The sequence below is a fragment of the Coregonus clupeaformis genome, chromosome 16 (genome assembly GCF_020615455.1).
Source record: "Coregonus clupeaformis isolate EN_2021a chromosome 16, ASM2061545v1, whole genome shotgun sequence".
In the NCBI taxonomy this organism is placed as follows: domain Eukaryota; kingdom Metazoa; phylum Chordata; class Actinopteri; order Salmoniformes; family Salmonidae; genus Coregonus; species Coregonus clupeaformis.
The window spans coordinates 53,862,588-53,886,625 of NC_059207.1; the positions used below are offsets into that span (position 1 = coordinate 53,862,588).

Below are 24,038 nucleotides of genomic sequence, written 5' to 3' on the forward strand. Positions count from 1 at the left end.
TAGGTCGGGGTGCCTTGTAAGGATCCGACGGCGAGCGAGTAATCTGCCTCTTCCATCAATCCTATTAGCCAACGTACAATCATTGGAAAACAAAATGGACGACCTAAGATCAACGATATCCTACCAACAGGACATTAAAAACTGTAATATCTTATGTTTCACCGAGTCGTGGCTGAACGGCGACATGGATAACATACAGCTGGCGGGATATACGCTACATCGGCAGGATAGAACGGCTGACTCCGGTAAGACAAGGGGTGGCGGTCTGTGTATATATTATTATTATTATTATTATTATTATTATTATTATTATTAAACAGCTGGTGCACAAAATGTAATTCTCAAGGTTTTGCTCGCCTGAGGTAGAGTATCTCATGATAAGCTGTAGACCACACTATTTACCAAGAGAGGTTTCTTCTATATATTTCGTAGCTGTCTATTTACCACCACAAACCGATACTGTCACTAAGATTGCACTCAATGAGCTGTATAAGGCCATAAGCAAACAGGAAAACGCTCATCCAGAGGCAGCGCTCCTAGTGGTCGCGGACTTTAATGCAGGGAAACTTACATCCGTTCTACCTCATTTCTACCAGCATGTTAAATGTGCAGCCAGAGGGAAAATAAACTCTAGACCACCTTTACTCCACACACAGAGACGCATACAAAGCTCTCCCTCGCCCTCCATTTGGCAAATCTGACCATAATTCTATCCTCCTGATTCCTGCTTATAAGCTAAAACTAAAGCAGGAAGCACCAGTGACTCGGTTAATAAGGAAGTGGTCAGATGATGCAGATGCTGAACTACAGGACTGTTTTGCTAGCACAGACTGGAATATGTTACAGGATTCTTCCAATGGCATAGAGGAGTACACTACATCAGTCGCTGGCTTCATCAATAAGTGCATCGATGACGTCGTTCCCACAGTGACCATACGTACATACCCCAACCAGAAGCCATGGATTACAGGCAACATTGAGCTAAAGGGTAGAGCTGCCACTTTCAAGGAGCAGGACTTTAACCCGGACGTTTATAACATCCCGCCATGCCCGCCGACGAACCATCAAACAGGCAAAGAGTCAATACAGGACTAAGATTGAGTCGTACTGCATCGGCTCCGACGCTCGGCAGATGTAGCAGGGCTTGCAAACTATTACAGACTACAAAGGGAAGCACAGCCGCGAGCTGCCCAGTGACACGAGCCTACCAGACGAGCTAAATCACTTCTATGCTCGCTTCGAGGCAAGCAACACTGAAGCATGCATGAGAGCATCAGCTGTTCCGGATGACTATGTGATCATGCTCTCCGTAGCCGATGTGAGTAAGACTTTTAAGCAGGTCAACATTCACAAGGCCGCAGGGCCAGACGGATTACCAGGACATGTACTCCGAGCATGCGCTGACCAACTGGCAAGTGTCAACATGTCCCTGACTGAGTCTGTAATACCAACATGTTTCAAGCAGACCACCATAGTCCTTGTGCCCAAGAACACTAAGATAACCTGCCTAAATGACTACTGACCCATAGCACTCATGTCTGTAGCCATGAAGTGCTTTGAAAGGCTGGTCATGGCTCACATCAACACCATTATCCCAGAAACCCTAGACCCACTCCAATATGCATACCGCCCCAACAGATCCACAGATGATGCAATCTTTATTGCACTCCACACTGCCCTTTCCCACCTGGACAAGAGGAACACCTACGTGAGAATGCTATTCATTGACTACAGCTCAGCGTTCAACACCATATTGCCCTCAAAGCTCATCACTAAGCTAAGGACCCTGAGACTAAACACCTCCCTCTGCAACTGGATCCTGGACTTCCTGACGGGCTGCAACCATGTGGTAAGGGTAGGTAACAACACATCTGCCACGCTGATCCTCAACACTGGGGCCCCTGAGGGGTGCGTGCTCAGTCCCCTCCTGTACTCCCTGTTCACCCATGACTGCATGGCCAGGCACGACTCCAACACCAACGATGAGACAGCCTATAGGCAGGAGGTCAGAGACCTGGCCGTGTGGTGCCAGGATAACAACCTCTCCCTCAACTTGATCAAGACAAAGGAGATGATTGTGGACTACAGGGAAAAAAAAGAGGACTGAGCACGCCCCCATTCTCATCGACAGGGCTGTAGTGGAACAGGTTGAGAGCTTCAAGTTCCTTGATGTCCACATCACCAACAAACTATCATGGTCCAAACACACCAAGACAGTCGTGAAGAGGGCACGACAAAGCCTATTCCCCCTCAGGAGACTGAAAAGATTTGGCATGGGTCCTCAGATCCTCAAAATGTTCTACAGCTGCACCATCAAGAGCATCCTGACTGGTTGCATCACTGCCTGGGAGACTAGTCAGGATCGAGGGAAAGATGAACGGAGCAAAGCACCGAGAGATCCTTGATGAAATCCTGCTCCAGAGCGCTCAGGACCTCAGACTGGGGCTTTGGTTCAACTTCCAACAGGACAACAACCCTAAGCACACAGCCAAGACAACGCAGGAGTGGCTTCGGGACAAGTCTCTGAATGTCCTTGAGTGGCCCAGCCAGAGCCCGGACTTGAACCCGATCAAACATCTCTGGAGAGACCTGAAAATAGCTGTGCAGCGACGCTCCCCATCCAACCTGACAGAGCTTGAGAAGAATGAGAGAAACTCCACAAATATAGGTGTGCCAAGCTTGTAGCGTCATATCCAAGAAGACTCAAGGCTGTAATCGCTGCCAAAGGTGCTTCAACAAAGTACTGAGTAAAGGGTCTGAATACTTATGTAAATGTGTTATTTCATATATTTTTTGCTAACATTTCTACAAATCTGTTTTGCTTTGTCATTATGGGGTAGTGTGTGTAGATTGATGAGGGGAAAAAACAATTTAATCCATTTTAGAATAAGGCTGTAACGTAACACAATGTGGAAAAAGTCAAGGGGTCTGAATACTTTCCAAGAATTCATTCATTATTATTTCCTCTATCCCTCCTTACGACTCTCCCTCTCTGGCTTTCTCTTTGCCTTTCTCCCCTGTTTGAGGAGGCAGTACAAGTGATACCACAGTTGAAACATTCTCTCCTTCCCATACTCCCCACTCCCTCTCTTCTATATCGCTATTAAACTACATGGCTGGGTGTCTAGTTATGTCAATCATCAATCTCTTTCTGGCATTAGTCTGTTTCTGAAGATTTCTTTCAACATTATCAAATCAAAAGAAAAATTATTGCCTTCCTTGGTATCTTTCTTATCTATTTCCTCTCCCCATTTTCTCCTTCAGCCAGTGGATGAGCTGCGGACTGTTGTGTTTGAGATGTTAAAAAAGAAGGAAGAGACACAAGGTAATGATTAAGGCCGCAACATCCCTATTAACAATGACTATCTGAATCTTTCCTCGCGTCGTCTCGCCTCAGTCTCAAAACGTGTTGGAGAAGGTCTGAGGGTAGGGACAGTGGATCTTCTCCTCCAATACGTTTGAGAAGGATGCGAGGAATTATTATTTGAGATAGAGGTTCGAACCAGTGTTCTGTCTGAGCTCTGAGGTTGATTCCCCATCTGAACTGTATACCCCTAAAGGGTTCAGCTCACTGGTGTGCCATTTTACACTTGTTTTAGATACATTAAGCATCAATACGTCAAGGGAAATATAGTATTCTTTCTAACAAAGATATCTACATATATTTCGGGATGTTGTGTATCCCTGGAAATAATCAGAATTAATGTAAACATAACAGTTTTGAAAACAAAGCTTGTCCCAAAAAAGTGGTCTCTTAGCACAACTTACCCCGTTTATGGGGTAAATTGAGCATAGGGACAGGGTAAGCAGAGGGACACATTTAAAACACGTTTAACATAGGCTCAGGCCCTGGTGTAACATCATATCCCAGTGATAATGCCTTGCATTAAGCCTGGGAAGAAAACACTTCAATTGTGGCCTAGAGGGGGCAAACCCAAATGAGGAAGGCATTTTTCCTCATTTGTACTTCACGAATGCAAGGTGTCTTCAAACTACTATGCATATTATGCATAAAACTGAACAAATGTAATAATTTGTATGGGGTATATTGATTAGCCATTGGCTAAACTTACCCCTGGCTAAATGGCACCATTTACCCCAAAGCAACCATTTTTACTATATTAGCCCACACAGCTAAAGGATGCACTTTCATGCTCGGTTTAGGACCTCACATTGTTGCTTATAGAGACCCCAACGGATGTATAAAACAATCTTAAAACGATCTACTTTGGTTTAGAAACCTATAACACAATAGATTTATTTGACTTTGTGAAAATGTGTTTTTTTGGGCCTAACTTGAGTGTGTTGAATTTGGTTAACAAAAAATGTAATTGTATTTTTTGCTACGTGTGGCTTATTTGATCGACTAGACGCTTCGTAATGCTTAGGTTTTTACGAGTGTACCCATACACTGATTGTACAAAACATTAAGGACACCTTCCTAATATTGAGTTGCAGCCCCCCTCCTTTTGCCCTCAGAACAGACTCAATTTGTCAGGGCATGGACTCTACAAGGTGTTGAAAGCGTTCCACAGGGATGCTGGCCCATGTTGACTCCAATGCTTCCCACAGTTTTGTCAAGTTGGCTGGATGTCCTTTGGGTGGTGGACCATTGTTGATACACACGGAAAACTGTTGAGGGTGAAAAACCCAGCAGCGTTGCAGTTCTTGACACACAAACATGTTATCACACTCAACAGTAGCCTGTTTCTTCCTTTAGAATCCATTTAAATGATACCTTTTCCTAAATATTTGTGTCTCAACTCCCCTACAGCAGACAATGTGACTTTTTAAAGGCATTTTCCCCTACGTTCGCAGAAATCGCATTGGTGGTAGTAAATGCTGTACATGTCGGCTCAAGCGTAAATTACCTTTAAAAGTCTTCTAGTATGTTGAGCTATAATGCGCATTGAATTGAATCCTGGCCATGGTTGTTCCTGCCAAAACCAGCACCTGGATCTGGACACACTGCTGTGCACAGGGTTTTCTCTTTCTGTTTTGACCCTACGAGGGCTGAGCTGCTTGAACATTTAAAAAGTTCAGATAATTTTGCTTCTGAAAAAGAGCATGCTTTAACTAAGTTGTTTCGTCATGGCATTTGACTGCTGACTACTATCCCTTGGGTATTGTTATAGTGTAGGGTTTAATATTTTCCCTGCATTTTACAAATGTTCCATCCCGAGAATAAATCACTTTTCTCCCGGGTAACCCGGTATTTTCTGCCAAAACTGGAAGTGTCATTCAAAAGCATTATAAAGCATATAAATATGCCTAGATTTGATTAGAGCTTTGATCAGTATTAAAATTCAAACCTGATGCTACCTGAGCCTGAGGAGACATATATTAAATAGAATTTATGAGCCCTACATTTAACGACATTTAATGAGGCCAAGTCTGATTATTGTGCTGTTATCCAAGACATATGTGATACAGGCTACTGCACATTACGCACGACAGAAAAACATAAAAGCCCATAGATGTAGCTAGCTGTATGCTCTCTTGGGTAAATAAATGAAACTAGCTCCAGTAGGCTAATCTTCTGAGTGTCAACTGTATTACTGTACTGTATTAATGTACGAGTGGCGCAGTGGTCTAAGGCACTGCATCGCAGTGCTAGCTGTGCCACTAGAGATCCTGGTTCGAATCCAGGTTCTGTCGTAACCGGCCGCGACCGGGAGACCCATGGGGCGGCGCACAATTGGCCCAGCGTCGTCCATGGTAGGGGAGGGAATGGCCGGCAGGGATGTAGCTCAGTTGGTAAAGCATGGCGTTTGCAATGCCAGAGTTGTGGGTTCTATTCCCACGGGGGGCCAGTATGATTTATTTTTATATATATATATATATATATATATATATATAAAAATATATATTAAAAAATGTATGCACTCACTAACTGTAAGTTGCTCTGGATAAGAGCGTCTGCTAAATGACTAAAATGTAAATGTATTGTATTATACTTTATTATATGGACTGGAATTACGCACATCGTTCAAACCATGATAAAGCAGAAGAGAACATGTGATTCTGGTGCAGCACATGCGGCCTACAATGTTACAAGTATAGGCTAGCAAATTAGATTATATATTATAATAGGGCCTAATTGTATAATTAGTAGGCTGACGCATAATTACAGTGCCTTCGGAAAGTATTCAGACCGCTTGACTTTTTACACATTTTGTTACGTTACAGCCTTATTCTAAAATTAATTAAATTGTTTTTTTCCCCCTTATCAATCAACACACAATACCCCATAATTACAAAGTAAAAACAGGTTTTTAGACATTTTTGCTCAAAAAATAATAAATGACATATCACATTTACATAAGTATTCAGACCCTTTACTCAGTACTTTGTTGAAGCACCTTTGGCAGCGATTACGGCCTCGAGTCGTCTTGGGTATGACGCAGCAAGCTTGGCACACCTGTATTTGGGGAGTGTCTCCCATTCTTCTCTGCAGATCCTCTCAAGCTCTGTCAGGTTGGATGGGGAGCGTTGCTGCACAGTTATTTTCAGGTCTCTCCAGAGATGTTCGATCGGGTTCAAGTCCGGGCTCTGGCTGGGCCACTCAAGAACATTCAGAGACTTGTCCCGAAGCCACTCCTGCGTTGTCTTGCTCCGTTCATCTTTGCCTCGATCCCGACTAGTCTCCCAGTCCCTGCCGCTGAAAAACATCCCCACAGCATAATGCTGCCACCACCATGCTTCACCGTAAGGATGGTGCCAGGTTTCTTCCAGACGTGACGCTTGGCATTCAGGCCAAAGAGTTCAATCTTGGTTTCATCAGACCAGAGAATCTTGTTTCTCATAGTCTGAGAGTCTTTAGGTGCCTTTTGCAACCTCCAAGCGAAGTTTTACTGAGGAGTGGCTTCTGTCTGGCCACTCTACCATAAAGGCCTGATTGATGGAGAGCTGCAGAGATGGCTGTCCTTCTGGAAGGTTCTCCCATCTCCACAGAGGAACTCTAGAGCTCTGTCAGAGTGACCATCGGGTTCTTGGTCACCTCCATGACCAAGGCCCTTCTCCCCTGATTGCTCAGTTTGGCCGGGGGGCCAGCTCTAGGAAGAGTCTTGGTGGTTCCAAACTTCTTCCATTTAAGAATGATGGAGGCCACTGTGTTCTTGGGGACCTTCCCCAGATCTGTGCCTCGACATAATCCTGTCTCGGAGCTCTACGGACAATTCCTTCGACCTCATGGCTTGGTTTTTGCTTTGACATGCACTGTCAACTGTGGGACCTTATATAGACAGGTGTGTGCCTTTCCAAATCATGAAATCAAATACATTTACCACAGGTGGACTCCAAGTTGTAGAAACATCTCAAGGATGATCAATGGAAACAGGATGCACCTGAGCTCAATTTCGAGTCTCATAGCAAAGGGTCTGAATGCTTATGTAAATAAGGTATTTCTGTTTATTGTTTTTAATAAATTTGCAAAAATGTCTAAACCTGTTTTTGCTTTGTCATTATGGGGTATTGTGTGTAGATTGCTGAGGAAAATGCTTTATTTAATCTGTTTTAGAATAAGGCTGTAACATAGCAATGTGGAAAAGTCAAGGGGTCTGAATACTTTCCGAAGGCACTGTGTACCTTTCATAATATTTCCCCTAAAGTCATTCGCCTACCTCCTTTTTCTCTCCCTGTTGCTTCATTCCTTCCTCGCTTTCAACAGTTAAATGAAATAAGTTTTGTTGTCCTTATCTTCATCATTCTAATGACGTCCTTGAATAATTTAGGACTAGAATTAGATGCAGAAGGCTCTCACATCTCTTTACGAAGATTGAATGGTTATAGGTCTGAATAAATAGACCTAACTGCTATAGCCTACCGCCATTGCGTGTTCGCTCTTCTTTCAAACCACCCGTTCTATTGGCTGCTGTATTTAACATTCAGCAAAAAAGAGCTTGCGTCCCTCTTCGAAAAGTCGATTGGTATAAGAAATGCAAAAAAATATATTGTCCAGCAAGCTATTCTATTCTATTTTTTCCTGCATGGGACTCCAAGAGCGAGGAGCATTTTTTAAGCAGAGGCCAGCGGAGCACAGGTGCTTGCGTAATGCGCAAGAGACAGCAGCTATAAGTTAGAAGCTTATTATGCATGAACCATCATTAATTAGCTAAATATAAGGCTAATACTGCCTTGAAATCATTACCTGAAAGTGGTAGGCTAGGACATACTGTTACGTGAATTATTTAACAAACTATTTCAGTGTCTCTTTGCGTCTCCCAAAAGGTTGTAAGTCTTTTGGATTTAAGAAACGGACAGTGTCCCGGTCTGCATAGTCAGAGATTTATTCATTGAGAATTCTGCCATCACAATTTCAGAGTCCATCTTTTATACTCACACGTCATACAAAAATCCCTCCCCTCTTTAGGCGGGCTGTAGTTTTCCACTTTAAAACTGCTCTCCTGACCATCAGTTCACACACAAACACACACATACACACACAAACACATACATACAGTGGGAAAAAAAGTATTTAGTCAGCCACCAATTGTGCAAGTTCTCCCACTTAAAAAGATGAGAGAGGCCTGTAATTTTCATCATAGGTACACATCAACTATGACAGACAAAATGAGAAGAAAAAAATCCAGAAAATCACATTGTAGGATTTTTAATGAATTTATTTGCAAATTATGGTGGAAAATAAGTATTTGGTCACCTACAAACAAGCAAGATTTCTGGCTCTCACAGACCTGTAACTTCTTCTTTAAGAGGCTCCTCTGTCCTCCACTCGTTACCTGTATTAATGGCACCTGTTTGAACTTGTTATCAGTATAAAAGACACCTGTTCACAACCTCAAACAGTCACACTCCAAACTCCACTATGGCCAAGACACCAGAAACAAAATTGTAGACCTGCACCAGGCTGGGAAGACTGAATCTGCAATAGGTAAGCAGCTTGGTTTGAAGAAATCAACTGTGGGAGCAATTATTAGGAAATGGAAGACATACAAGACCACTGATAATCTCCCTCGATCTGGGGCTCCATGCAAGATCTCACCCTGTGGGGTCAAAATGATCACAAGAACGGTGAGCAAAAATCCCAAAACCACATGGGGGGACCTAGTGAATGACCTGCAGAGAGCTGGGACCAAAGTAACAAAGCCTACCATCAGTAACACACTACGCCGCCAGGGACTCAAATCCTGCAGTGCAAGACGTGTCCCCCTGCTTAAGCCAGTACATGTCCAGGCCCGTCTGAAGTTTGCTAGAGTGCATTTGGATGTTCCAGAAGAGGATTGGGAGAATGTCATATGGTCAGATGAAACCAAAATAGAACTTTTTGGTAAAAACTCAACTCGTCGTGTTTGGAGGACAAAGAATGCTGAGTTGCTTCCAAAGAACACGATACCTACTGTGAAGCATGGGGGTGGAAACATCATGCTTTGGGGCTGTTTTTCTGCAAAGAGACCAGGACGACTGATCCATGTAAAGGAAAGAATGAATGGGGCCATGTATCGTGAGATTTTGAGTGAAAACCTCCTTCCATCAGCAAGGGCATTGAAGATGAAACGTGGCTGGGTCTTTCAGCATGACAATGATCCCAAACACACCGCCCGGGCAACGAAGGAGTGGCTTCGTAAGAAGCATTTCAAGGTCCTGGAGTGGCCTAGCCAGTCTCCAGATCTCAACCCCATAGAAAATCTTTGGAGGGAGTTGAAAGTCCGTGTTGCCCAGCAACAGCCCCAAAACATCACTGCTCTAGAGGAGATCTGCATGGAGGAATGGGCCAAAATACCAGCAACAGTGTGTGAAAACCTTGTGAAGACTTACAGAAAACGTTTGACCTGTGTCATTGCCAACAAAGGGTATATAACAAAGTATTGAGAAACTTTTGTTATTGACCAAATACTTATTTTCCACCATTATTTGCAAATAAATTCATAAAAAATCCTACAATGTGATTCTCTGGGAAAAAAATTCTCATTTTGTCTGTCATAGTTGACGTGTACCTATGATGAAAATTACAGGCCTCTCTCATCTTTTTAAGTGGGAGAACTTGCACAATTGGTGGCTGACTAAATACTTTTTTCCCCCACTGTATACACACACACACACACACACACACACACATGCATTCCTTAGTTATCGCTGTCCTCATACTCCTTAAAAAGCCTAACCGTTTCTCTCCTCCCTAAATTGGGAGGCCTCTTTATCTTGGTTTCTCAGTTGTCTGTAGACAGTTCTCCTTGTCCTTGTTGTCTGGTCTTAACTCTTACTCGCATTGCTAAATAGTAGCTCAATGTCATAGTCTTTACTGGTCCTACACTCACACATTCTAACACATTTCACACAGTTTCAGGGTGTAATAATTAGTCATTAATAATTATTCTATCAATCCACCCTTTGACTAAATATTACACACATACCTACAAAATATATGTTGTTATAGAATTGAATCACACACATTGAAGCATATAAGCTGATTTGCATATAAAAACATTAAAGCCTGCAACATCGGTTAACTAGTACATCACACTTAAAACAAGACTTTAATACACAAAATATCATTACAATAACTTTTAAACTAGAGATTTATAGATCTGAATCGTCGTCGTCCTCCACCAAGCCTGGTGGGTCATATTCTTCATTCCTTAGGTCGGAGTCCGGGATTGGGCCGTATCTCACCATCTGTTGGGAAACTGCATCCTCCAACGCCTTGCTCACCAACCCTCGGACACAGGGAATAAGACAACATCCACAAAGAACAAGCATACCCATAGACGCGATTGCCGCACCTAAAATAGTTACAACAATAGTTTTCCATTTACCAAACATGTTATCAAACCAACCAGTCATTGATGTATTCACCCCCCAGTTCTCAGCCCATTCTTTACTTAATGCAGTGAGACCTGCCAGTGCTCTAGTTATTGTACCATCTGGGGCTGTTTTGTTGGGGATAAACATACAACAATGACCTCCCACCATCTTGTAAATCCGCCCTTCTCTGCTAAAAGCATTTCGAGAACCAAACTATTCTGCAGGTCATGAGTGAGGTGGCGGATAGTTGGCCTGAGATTCTCTTCAATGCATCCCTTGTCTAATTAACAAACCTTTGTAGATGTAATTAATCCAGTCAACATTTTTATCAATTGTAACCCACCAGAAAAACGTTGTTGTAAACCCTTCTCCAATTTGATCTGTGATTCGCATTACTTTGGTGTCTATAACATTGATAATCTCTGGGGTTCATGGTGAATTGTGGTGCCTTAGTATTATCCTTTTTAACAGTGGTTATTTTAATATCAGAACAATTAGGTGAGGTTTGGTTTGATCCCAAATCTATCACACAAGAGAACATGGTCTGAGGCATAGGTGCAGTTACAAGGGTTGGCCTACCTGTTGAACAGGCAAAACAATTAGTTTGACCCAATGCCCTAGCTGTGTAATTCATCCACCTTACCCAGAAGTTCTCATTTGAAATTCCTTCTACTTCTCCTTGGTTCATTTCCTGCAAGAGGAAATCTTCTACCCTTGGTGGTTTAGTGCTATTTAGGATTCCTTCTGAGGGCCTTCGAAGGGGTTTTAGACTATTTGTTGATACCTCTGGTGATAACATTGGATCTACCTGCTGATCTGTCTCGGAGGTGGAAGATTAATTTCTCTCCTGAAAAATGAACCTCAAACATATTTCTGCCCCGAAATCATCAACACAGGCCTAATAGTTCCTTGCTATGTCATCTTGCATAATTGACTTTACCGTTATCACCAGTTCCGTTTTTACATTTATCATGGGTTTGTTTAATTCCCCATCGGTGTACTGCGTCCATTCCATTCTCATAGTATGTTCCCCAGGTATGTTTAAACACCCTTGCCCAAGGACATGAGCGTTCCCCAGTGCAAATGTATTTACCATACCTTCTAGGACCTAGCTTTCTTGTACATACCCCCTTCTTACCAAAGCCCCCAAAACCTCCTATATCTTCATGGGAGAAGTTGAATGGTATCTTGAATCCCCCATCTTGTCCTAAACTAACTTTAACTATTAAAATAATCATTCCCCCAATAGTCTTTCTTGGTTTCAGTATTTCTACGAGATCGAATCAGTGCATCATTTCCTTGTTTAGGTTGACCTGGATTAATCCATAATATGGTTAACATGATGATGCAGCTCAGAGTCCCCCAAAATCCCCAAAACCGCCATCCCAATCCTGTCCCTGACCCACCTGCCTGGTACTTCCCCATACCCACACCTCTATAAACACCCCACAGTGATGAAAGGTCGGGGATGGGTTTCTTCATTAACAGAGTTTACCCCCGAACCCTAGTGGTTCAGTTATTCTCTTTAACTCTGTGTGTGTTCAACGGTGTTGGCATGTGGGCCTACCTTTTTGCAGTGGGTAACGTGGACCCAAGTGGCTCTCTCAGCTATTCTTATAGCGAAGGCAGTTACCAATAGGACTTGGTATGGTCCCTCCCAGCGTGACTGCTTTCAATCCTTTTTCCTCAACGATTGGATCCACACCCAGTCTCCAGGTTATATACTATGAATCACCTTCTCCTTTAATTCTCCTGTAGGACACAAATTCTTAGACATACGGGTATGGTTAACAAACAATTTTCTAATGTGTTCTGCTAGTGTATTCTCTAGTTCTATGTCTGCCTGTTCTGGTCCTGCCAACTGTGGCATTCTGTAAGTCTTCCAAACACTTTCTCAAAGGGGGATAACCCATCTTTTTCTGGGGTTACTCTAAATTTCTTCCCTTCACTCTGTGATAACTCTATAAAATCAATTTCCAATTGCTGGAAGGGGTACTTAGCCGGAGGATACTCACCCTGAGGTGCCCTTTGTCTGCCCTGGTGATTATTTTGAGCACAGATAACACATCTTGAACTATATATATATATATTCTTTTATTTTTATTTTTTATAATTAGTCATCCCATATGCAACAAAATGTTGTCTAATCTGCTCTACCATCCATCCCTCCCGTTGACTCATGGCTCTGCCCGTGTGTCAATATTGCAGCATATCTAAACAGTAATTTCGGGAGAATTGGTAAACTGTCTTTGACCCATATTCCTTCCTTATTTACTGCGCCTTGCTTCACCCATCTGTGAACTTCCTTAATTGGGGTCCTACTGTAGCTCTCTATAAGTAGTTTCGGTAGACTCTGTCTTCCTCTTTTGACAGCTGACTGGAACCAGAGAAGTGTTTCGACCCTGCTGACAACATTTTGATAATACCTCAACTTACTTCTATCCCGTAAAAGTAATCCAAGATTAGTACAATTGACTAGCAACAGGTATCCCTCATTCAGGGAAAGCTCTCTCTTCTGTTATTTTATGGTTCGAATCATATATATTATTACCAAATTATAAATTTCTTCACACTTTTCACAGTACTATAAATTACCCTCAACTTGGTAAAATAAACCATCTTAAAGTCCTCCTCTCATGCCTGTCAAAACAGAGTTCAGAGGCCATTGAAATCATTCAACGAACTGTTCCATCCCATAGTATACTAAACATTACCATCATCCTAAATATTTCATAAATGTTACTTATCCCAAGTGTTCATTAAGTCCTCATGACATTTATTCTCATAAGAAATCATGTATACCATAAACTCAGTAAAAACCGAAAAACTCCATAAAATTCACTGTGTGTGCTCCTTCAAAATAACAACCCTTTATAAACATCATACTAGGTGTGTTGTTTTTTATTTGAAAAACACAATTGAAAAACAACAACCAAAAATAACCAGGCCCCACTTAATTTGGTAGCTCACTTTTACGACCTAAATACTGCCTAACTCCACTAAACTTCTCCCCCTATCCCTGGGCAACATTCCAATGAGATAAGCAAATCTCTTTCTCCTGGAAGAGAAATTATTCATTTTGTTAACCTTCAATTACCATTAGTAATCTAAAGATGGTAAGTACACACAAAACATGATACAGATATCCCCAGTCCTAACTCATCAATAATCGTTTGTATCAATCTAATTCCTCATAACTAATCCATAAAACCACTCAAAATTCCTTGAGTATACAATCATTATGTTTAATTGATTACCATTCAGATCATATCCTCTTTAAATCTCACAATGATTATTGAACCCCTAAATCTGCTCCATGTGATCCCATATCAAATGATCCATTATCGTTTATTTGATCAACACCTTAGGAAAATCTGTTTCCCCTTCTATTGTTCTTGTCGCCCCTGTAAATGTCATATTTCATTCATTAGCCAATACAATCACATACTCCGTGTAAGTAAGACATTATATTTTATCCCAGGCATCCCCTTAACATAATGCTATAGGAGACTTCCATCAATCCCGGAAGACACTATATAATACCACGTTTCATTAAGTTCACTACACCTTCTAATATAAACCTATAACCCCTTTCTATTAATCTAATGATTTAAACCTGTTGCATTAATTTATTAAAATATAAACCTATTGTTTAATAAATCCACTGTTTGCATTGAACACATCTCTCAGTCTCTATAGGTATTGACTAATAGTCTCACTGTCTCCCTGCTTACACTCGTGGACTTTGGAGAAGTCGGCATGTCTGTGACAATATTCTCTCAGATTATCACAGAGTTGTGCCAATTTATCTCCATAAGCCCCTCCTGCTGCCCACTCTAGAACCGGCGCATTCCCATCTCCGGGAACCCAGTTTCCTCTCACTGCCGCCCAGTCATTTAACACTATCTGTCTGACTGCCCTCTCTAGTTCCCCTGTATTCAGCTTAAAGCTTGCGGTCAGCCCTTCCATATCTCTTCTGAACTGGTGTAACCCCGTCTTAGGGTGGGGTATTCCTTCCACTGCTCTCACTACATCTCTCTGCTTCGTTTACTAAATCCTGGCATTTGTAAATTCTATCCACACACCACCAAATAACATATTTGCATACACATAACTAGAAAGCGTGAATTTAATGCCATTCTTGCTTAAACAATGCAATTCAACATTTCTCATCACCCAATTTCTATTACTTTTTTTTTCACACAGGAAACCCTGTACATTTACATTTACATTTTAGTCATTTAGCAGACGCTCTTATCCAGAGCGACTTACAGGAGCAATTAGGGTTAAGTGCCTTGCTCAAGGGCACATTTACGTCATTTAGCAGACGCTCTTAAACAGAGCGACTCACAAATTGGTGCATTCACCCTATAGGCAGTGGGATAACCACTTTACAATTTTGGGGGGGGGGGGGTACAATCTCTATTCTCTATTGCTGACTTTCCATCTAACATTACTTTTCAACATTTCTCAAATCTAATTACCTCTGTTCAACTAAAATTATAGCCACCTCTTATGAAACCCCCAATCTGTAATTGTTTAGAATACAGCAGATATAGGTAACTGTCCTTTCTAAGTAGGCTACAAATAACACCAAACACATGCCGTAGTTGACCAGCATATATTGAATTTATCTCCGTAGTATTAATATCCAATGTAGTGATTGACGTTCCTTAATGGAAACCCTAAATTGGCTTTGTAAAACATTATATGAATTATGTCTCACCCATGACGTATGTCTACGTTTGGGTGAGCAAGTTAATATATAATTATTATTCCAATTATTATTTTATGAAGTCTCTAGCCTCTCATTCAACACAAATCCCCATCATCAAATATACTCCCAGCAGAACTGAAAAAAAAAAAAAAGACTGATTTCCAGGACACTGCCCCTTTGTTTCTGGCCTCACTATCTCCCCGAGAGTTGGCACTCCCTTAAGGTCTCTCTTACTCCTCTTTTTCTCTCCCAATCTGCTCTTGGTAAACTGCATACTTTTTAAACCTCAATCAGTGTTGCTGTGCCATTCTCCACCCTATCAAAGTATTTTTAACCACTGCCCTCTAACATCTAAGGTTGCTGGGGCCCCTTCATCCCCTGCCAATAGATTAGGTAAGGCTATCAGTGGGTACTGGCCCCCTCCTACTCTCTCATCTCCTGACTCATACGGACTCCCTCCTGAGCTTAGCTCTGAATCCTCCTGTTCCTCTCTTTTCTGTTTCTTTAGATCATTACCACAATTTACATGCATTTGTTTAATCATGGACTCTAGTTTAATTACTCTCTTTTCTGTTTAATTTAGATCATTACCACAATTTACATGCATTTGTTTAATCATGGATTCCAGTTTAATTACATCGTCGCCCAGTAAAGCCATTTTCTTTTTTTTCTTTTTTCCAATTAGGTCCATAATACACATTTCGTTTGTCTCCAATTTCCATGTATTTCTCGTCCCCAGTAAATTCTGGGACCTCTTGTGAGGATTTGCCTCCCATGGCTGGTACTGTTAAAAATCCCTTAGCCACCTCTTCTATATAACAAGTTATTCAAAACAGTTTCATACAACAATTGGAATCACCCCTTCCTGTATATGTAGTCTTGACTAGTCCCCCAGAATTATCTCATACCGTTACGGAGGAATTTATCCCCTCAAATGTAATGTTGACAATTCCGTCAGTCTCATACAACAGAAATGGGTTCTCCCTCTCCTAGTGATCTTAACCGTCCAAATTTACTCAATTATATTAACCCTCTCTTCACTTCACACCCCTCCCTGTATTTCTTTATCCCTGATTATTTGTTGAACATTACTGTTCTATAATCTACTACAGGTTCTCTGAATGCAGGGTAGTTTCTTTTGGTAATGGCCTATTACCATGAATCGTTACGGACCCACCCTATGCAATCCCAGACTGCGCCAATTAATGAATAAAGACTACTGACCTTATCCTTGCAGCCGAGATTCAATGTAGGTTTGGATTCCGTCACCGTCTCTGTCATTAATCAGGTGTCCTCTGGCCTGTCTTAACCCTTAATGTCAAAGGGCAGGACTTTCTATTTACGAATGTATCATTCGCCCGTCAACGGTTTTCAGAGTTACCTGGAATGACAGAGGCAGGTATTGGATTCCGGCTCAGAAGGACCAAGCTGTTACGTAAATTATTTAACAAACTATTTCAGTGTCTCTGTGCGTCTCCCAAAAGGTTGTAAGTCTTTTGGATTTAAGAAACGGACAGAGTCCCGGTCTGCATAGTCAGAGATTTATTCATTGAGAATTCTGCCATCACAATTTCAGAGTCCATCTTTTATACTCACACGTCATACAAAAATCCCTCCCCTCTTTAGGCGGGCTGTAGTTTTCCACTTTAAAACTGCTCTCCTGACCATCAATACACACACACACACACACACACACATGCATGCATACACACACACATACATACACACACATGCATGCATTCCTTAGTTATCGCTGTCCTCATACTCCTTAAAAAGCCTAACCGTTTCTCTCCTCCCTAAATTGGGAGGCCTCTATCTTGGTTTCTCAGTTGTCTGTAGACAGTTCTCCTTGTCCTTTGTTGTCTGGTCTAACTCTTACTCCCATTGCTAAATAGTAGCTCAATGTCATAGTCTTTACTGGTCCTACACTCTCACATTCTAACACATTTCACACAGTTTCAGGGTGTAATAATTAGTTATTAATAATTATTCTATCACATACATACTGTATATCGATCTAGAACAGGATTATCTATTTTGGATGCAATTTGAATGGAGTTGATGGAGAGAGAAAGACAGAAAGTGCACTGATTTTAAAGGAACAATATTCGAGTGATAGGCTGTTTTAAAACTCTGTAGCTGCAATTATATATATTTTTTAAATCTTTACAATAAAAAGAATAAGGTGACCCCAGTTAGCCAGATGGAGCTGGGTGAATTAGACGCGCATTCTGTCTTTATATTACTGTAGCATAGTCTATGCTGCAGCAAATGTAGGCCTACCTGTCACAAAAAAAAAGGTAACCATGATGAGATGATAGGTCTACATGCATTGTGAACTGTGCTCCATACTGAGATGGGCTGTCTGTCCCCACCCTAAGCGTTGATTCATCATGAAGAGGCCATAGAGAAGCCAGATTTAGACATTGCATGTAATTTAACAGTTCCATTTCACGCCATGCTGTTCATATAAATAATTTATTATAATTTACTGGTTTCTTGCAGTTATTTATCCTGCGAAAAGGGAGCGGTTTTGGCCTGAAAATCTCGATAACCATGTTCCCGCCATTCAACCCTATTATAGTGGCGACACATATTACCAGTAAGGCTGTCGGGACACTGGGATTTTCTGTCCAAGAATTTTGAATGGAGCCAATGCTTTTTCAATGGGTGTCAGGATATACAGATATCCAGAAAAAGTCAATGGATGGCTACAGTATATTTGAATTGGGACTAGTAAACTGCAATGCACTTGAACCATTTAGCAGACACTTTTATCTAAAGCGACTTACAGTAGAGTGCATGCATACTTCTCAGGAGTTCACTGCAACTTTATTATTATTATTATTCCTATTACTTCCAGGTAAGTCTCCTGTAGCGTCAGATGGGGCTGAGAAGAAGGATGAAGAGACTGACTATACACCAGACCCCACGGCCACACCCACAACTGTCAAAGCCCTGATCCGTGGTGACAGAGGAGGATCGTCTGTGGTCAAGTACAAGATCACCGCCACTACAGGGTACGTTTGAACTCTCACTGTATGACCTCTGGCCTCACTGTCTCGTTTGACGTTGTCCTGATTGACCTCTATGATCCTGTCAGCCATTTTAAAGGTTAAAACTTGTTTTGATGTACAGCCAATTTAACCTAAGCACAGACTTGTATCTGTATCTCTGGCCTTTCTGGGCCCTGCCTGGAGTTTACATACACCGACTAGGGCTTCATTTTATGCCACATATTTGTGCCCAGCCACTACATACAGTACATACAACAAGTAGTCAGGTTGGTGCATGTCCCGTATTCAAATCCATCACGATGTCTTTGTCCGAGTTGGCATCCTATTCCCTATATAGTGCACTACTTTTGACCAGAGTTGCTATTTCAAATCATATTATTATTATTATTATTATAAATCATCACCATCTGTATGTACTGTAACCTGTTCTCTCTGATTTTTCCCACCCGCAGTGGCTTCAGGAGCCAGCAGAGGGAGCTGGCGGTGGCCCGCGTGGTCGACGGACAGGAGCTGAGGTTCTTCACCCCCGTCAGGCGCTCTGTGAGGATCGAGAGGTCTGCGCTCCGCTACCCCGCCTCCCTCCAGGAGCACGACCTCTGTGTTGCCTCCTTCAATGACCTGATGGCCCAGGAGGAGGAGCGGGAAGGAGAGAGGGAGGGAGACGGAGAGGATGATGGCAGCTCCGGGCCCACCCCGAATGGCCATCTGTACGTGTACAGAGAGAACGAGGCACTGAGAGACAAAGTCAATATCCAGCTGGTCTACGCTGAAGAAGACGACTAAGGGCTATATCCTAATACTCTGATGTGGCTTCCTCTCCTGGTTTCCTCTTAGCCTATCAATCCTGATCTAATAGTACAGGAATAGGTGAAAGGGTGGTGGTGGATGATGCCCATTCACCCTCTAGGAATGTAGCTTTCAACTGTCCAGTTGCTTGCCTTCAGTGCAGGGTCACAGTGTTGTGTTTGAGGCCACCTAAAGCGAGACTGATTCAAGACCGAGACCAGATCAATGCGAGTCCAATTCAAGACCACGATTGTAATTGTGTCAAATCGCCACCATAATAAGAGTTCAAAATGTTCAATATTTCAGAAGACCAGGGGTTCGTAAACGTTTTCAGCCTTGGACCCAAATGAGAAATTCATTGTTTTCCTGGGACCCAAGCTCTTGAAAACATGCCCCCTTTTGGGGGTCCTAAGCGAGATTTGGTTTGGGGGCCCCCTCTTGACTGCTGAGAGAAATTGAAGTTTTAAACTTAATTTCCTGCAATTCTACAAATTTTGCAAATGAGGAGAGAAAATGCTCCAGTTTTACAGCAAATGTTTTTACAAGTCTAGACATTTTGCCATGGGGCTGAGAAAATGTTAAAATTTTATAACGAATTTCATGCAATTCTACTCATTTTGCCATGGGACAGAGATAAGAAAATCGACATTTTAAAGCAAATTTCTGCAATTCTACCCATTTTGCCATTGGGTGGAGAGAAATCTTTGCCGTTTTAAAGCTAATTTCTTATGCCATGACTGAGTTACAAATTATTTTTTTAACATACTTTAAGATTTTTTATAATTTTTTTTTATAAATACATTTTACCTTTATTTAACTAGGCAAGTCAGTTAAGAACAAATTCTTATTTACAATGACGGCCTACACTGGCCAAACCCGGACGACGCTGGGCCAATTGTGCGCCCTATGGGACTCCCAATCACGGCCGGTTGTGATACAGCCTGGAATCGAACCAGGGGGTCTGTAGTGACTCCTCAAGCACCGAGATGCAGTGCCTTAGACCGCTGCGCCACTCGGGAGCTGCTTTAGACATGAATGGTGGAAAAAATGCATGTAGAGGGCAAATAAAGAGCCACTACAATGATCCCTAACCCAAATGGGTCTATAATAGATAAAGACAAAATGTTGAGGATATTTTCCAAGGAAAGTAAAGGACCCTAATGTTACGAGTAAAGTAGGAAGGCCAGGTTTCAATAAGATATTGTGTCATGAAATGAGTGTGGATATTTGGCCAAGCAAAGCGGTTTTACGACTGATTGAATGGGAGCTGATAATTAAGGTTTTTACTCCACTGGTCTCCAGAAGAAATGAGGAGTCCTCATTGTCCGAGACCGAGTCAAGGCCGAGTAAAAATGTACACGACCAAGACACACAATATGTGGTTTTGAGACAGAGATTGGTCTCTAGGACTAAAACACTGCAGGGTCGTATTCATCAGTAGCAGTGGATGGGTAAAATCACTGGGGAAGCCAGAAAAAAAAGTCATATTACAACCTATGTGTTGTTATAATTGCGTGTGTATGTATGTGTGTGTGTATATATATATATATATATATATATACACACACACACAGTGCATTCGGAAAGTATTCAGACCCCTTGACTTGACTTTTTCACATTTTGTTATGATAGTCTTATTCTAAAATGGGTTAAATTGATTTTTCCCCTCATCAATCTATACACAATACCCCATAATGACAAAGCAAAAACAGGTTTTTGAATTTTTTTGCAAATGTATACAAAAAATAAACTGAAATATTATATTTACATTAGTATTCAGACCCTTTACTCAGTACTTTTTTAAGCACCTTTGGCAGTGATTACAGCCTTGAGTCTTCTTGGGTATGATGCTACAAGCTTGGCACACCTGTATTTGGGGAGTTTCTCCCATTCTTCTCGGCAGATCCTCTCAAGCTCTGTCAGGTTGGATGGGGAGCGTCGCTGCACAACTATTTTCAGGTCTCTCCAGAGATGTGTGATCGGGTTCAAGTCCGGGCTCTGGCTGGGTCACTCATGGACATTGAGAGACTTGTCCCGAAGCCACTCCTGCGTTGTCTTGGCTGTGTGCTTAGGGTCGTTGTCCTGTTGGAAGGTGAACCTTTGCCCGAGTCTGAGGTTCTGAGTTCTCTGGAGCAGGTTTTCATTAAGGATCTATCTGTACTTTGCTCCGTTCATCTTTCCCTCGATGCTGACTAGTCTCCCAGTCCCTGCCGCTGAAAAACATCCCCACAGCATGATGCTGCCACCACCATGCTTCACCATAGAGATGGTGCCAGGTTTCCTCCATATGTGACGCTTGGCATTCAGGCCAAAGAGTTCCAGCTTGGTTTCATGGTCTGACAGTCCTTTAGGTGCCTTTTGGCAAACTCCAAGCAGGCTGTCATGTGCCTTTTACTGAGGAGTGGCTTCTGTCTGGCTACTCTACCATAAAGGCCTGATTGGTGGAGTCCTGCAGAGATGGTTGTCCTTCTGGAAGGTTCTCCCATCTCCACAGAGGAACTCTGGAGCTCTGTCAGCATGACCATCGGGTTCATGGTCACCTCCCTGACCAAGGCCCTTTTCCCCCGATTGCTCAGTTTGGCCGGGCGGCTAGCTATAGGAAGAGTCTTTGTGGTTCCAAACTTCCATTTCAGAATGATGGAGGCCACTGTGTTCTTGGGGACCTTCAATGCTGCAAAAAATGGTACCTTACCTAGATCTGTGCCTCGACACAATCCTGTCTCGGAGCTCTAGGGACAATTCCTTCGACCTCATGGCTTGGTTTTTGCTCTGACATGCACTGTCAACTGTTGGACCTTATATAGACAGGTGTGTGCCTTTCCAAATCATGTCCAATCAATTGATTTTACCACAGGTGGACTCCAATCAAGTTGTAGAAACATCTCAAGGATGATCAATGGAAACAGGATGCACCTGAGCTCAATTTTTCATAGCAAAGGGTATAAATATTAATGTAAGGTATTTCAGTTTTTTTTTTTTATACATTTGCAAACGTTTCTAAAATCCAGTTCTCTTTGTCATTATGGGGTATTGTGTGTAGATCGATGAGGAGTTCAAGGGTTCTGAATACTTTCCGAATGCACTGTAGGCCTAAATGCCGAGACAAGAAGAATAATAAATTCAACCACACCTTTGTTTTATCACAAAACCGGATATCAACCTCTGTCCGGTTTAGTCCACAAAGCATATTGCATGTAAAAGAAAGTTACATGACCTACAGCATGGTCTAGCAAGTTAATGTTTCCGGATTTTTCGGACCACTAAACAACTTGATTTAGAACCACAGTCGCAAAGAAACAGGAGCTGCCTCCACTATTCCAGCACCCTTTCAACTTCAACATTTCAACATCCCCAAATCACCTCTGCTTAGTCTAATACAGTAACAATTAAAAGATATAAAAAACAATTTAGGCCAATGAACGTAAGCTAAATATGATGTGGCTGTCCATGGTTCTGATTTCTGTGTGTGTGTAAGTGTGTGCGCGTTCCTGCAAGTAGAAAAACATGATGACTCACCCTACTTGTAGAGAATTGCCAATGCCATCCTCTTTCATGTTGACGAAACGGTCTATCACTGTCATACAGTACACACTTAAATTTTTTGTTGTCCTAGGCTACCTGGCTAAAATGCTTGCTCGCTAGCCTAACTTCCATTCATGGGCAACGTTAGCTAGTTAACATTAGCCTTCTACAGTGCCTTGCAAAAGTATTCATCCCCCTTGGCGTTTTTCCAATTTTGTTGCATTACAACCTGTAATTTAAATGGATTTTTATTTGGATTTCATGTAATGGACATACACACAATAGTCCAAATTGGTGAAGTGAAATGAAAAAAATAACTTGTTCAAAAAAATTCAAAAAAATACATACTGGAAAAGTGGTGCGTGCATATGTATTCACCCCCTTTGCTATGAAGCCCCTAAATAAGATCTGGTGCAACCAATTACCTTCAGAAGTTTAGTTTATTTAGTTAAATGAAGTCCACCTGTGTGCAATCTAAGTGTCACATGATCTCAGTGTATATATACACCTGTTCTGAAAGGCCCCAGAGTCTGCAACACCACTAAGCAAGGGGCACCACCAAGCAAGCGGCACCATGAAGACCAAGGAGCTCTCCAAACAGATCAGGGACAATGTTGTGGAGAAGTACAGATCAGGGTTGGGTTATAAAAAAATATCCGAAACTTTGAACATCCCACGGAGCACCATTAAATCCATTATTTAAAAAATGGAAAGAATATGGCACCACAACAAACCTGCCAAGAGAGGGCCGCCCACCAAAACTCACGGACCAGGCAAAGAAGGCATTAATCAGAGAGGCAACAGAGACCAACGATAACCCTGAAGGAGCTGCAAAGCTCCACAGCGGAGATTGGAGTATCTGTCCATAGGACCACTTTAAGCCGTACACTCCACAGAGCTGGGCTTTATGGAAGAGTGGCCAGAAAAAAAGCCATTGCTTAAAGAACAAAATAAGCAAACACGTTTGGTGTTCGCCAAAAGGCATGTGGGAGACTCCCCAAACATATGGAAGAAAGTAATCTGGTCAGATGAGACTAAAATTGAGCTTTTTGGCAATCAAGGAAAACGCTATATCTGGCGCAAACCCAACACCTCTCATCACCCCGAGAACACCATCCCCACAGTTAAGCATGGTGGTGGCAGCATCATGCTGTGGGGATGTTTTTCATCGGCAGGGACTGGGAAACTGGTCAGAATTGAAGGAATGATGGATGGCGCTAAATACAGGGAAATTC

At 42.1% G+C, this 24,038-nt stretch overlaps 1 protein-coding gene across 1 annotated transcript in view; it reads left to right on the forward strand.

The window, feature by feature from the left end:
• LOC121585180 (cytoskeleton-associated protein 2-like) overlaps window positions 1-20,028 on the forward strand; it is a 36,584-nt gene extending 16,556 nt beyond the window's left edge. The window contains exons 7-9 of the mRNA XM_041901578.2: window positions 3,265-3,325; window positions 18,342-18,498; window positions 18,948-20,028. Coding sequence (XP_041757512.1) covers window positions 3,265-3,325; window positions 18,342-18,498; window positions 18,948-19,278 — 549 coding nt within the window. The 3' untranslated portion in view covers window positions 19,279-20,028. The remainder of the gene's footprint in view (window positions 1-3,264; window positions 3,326-18,341; window positions 18,499-18,947) is intronic.
• Window positions 20,029-24,038: the final 4,010 nt, after the last annotated feature.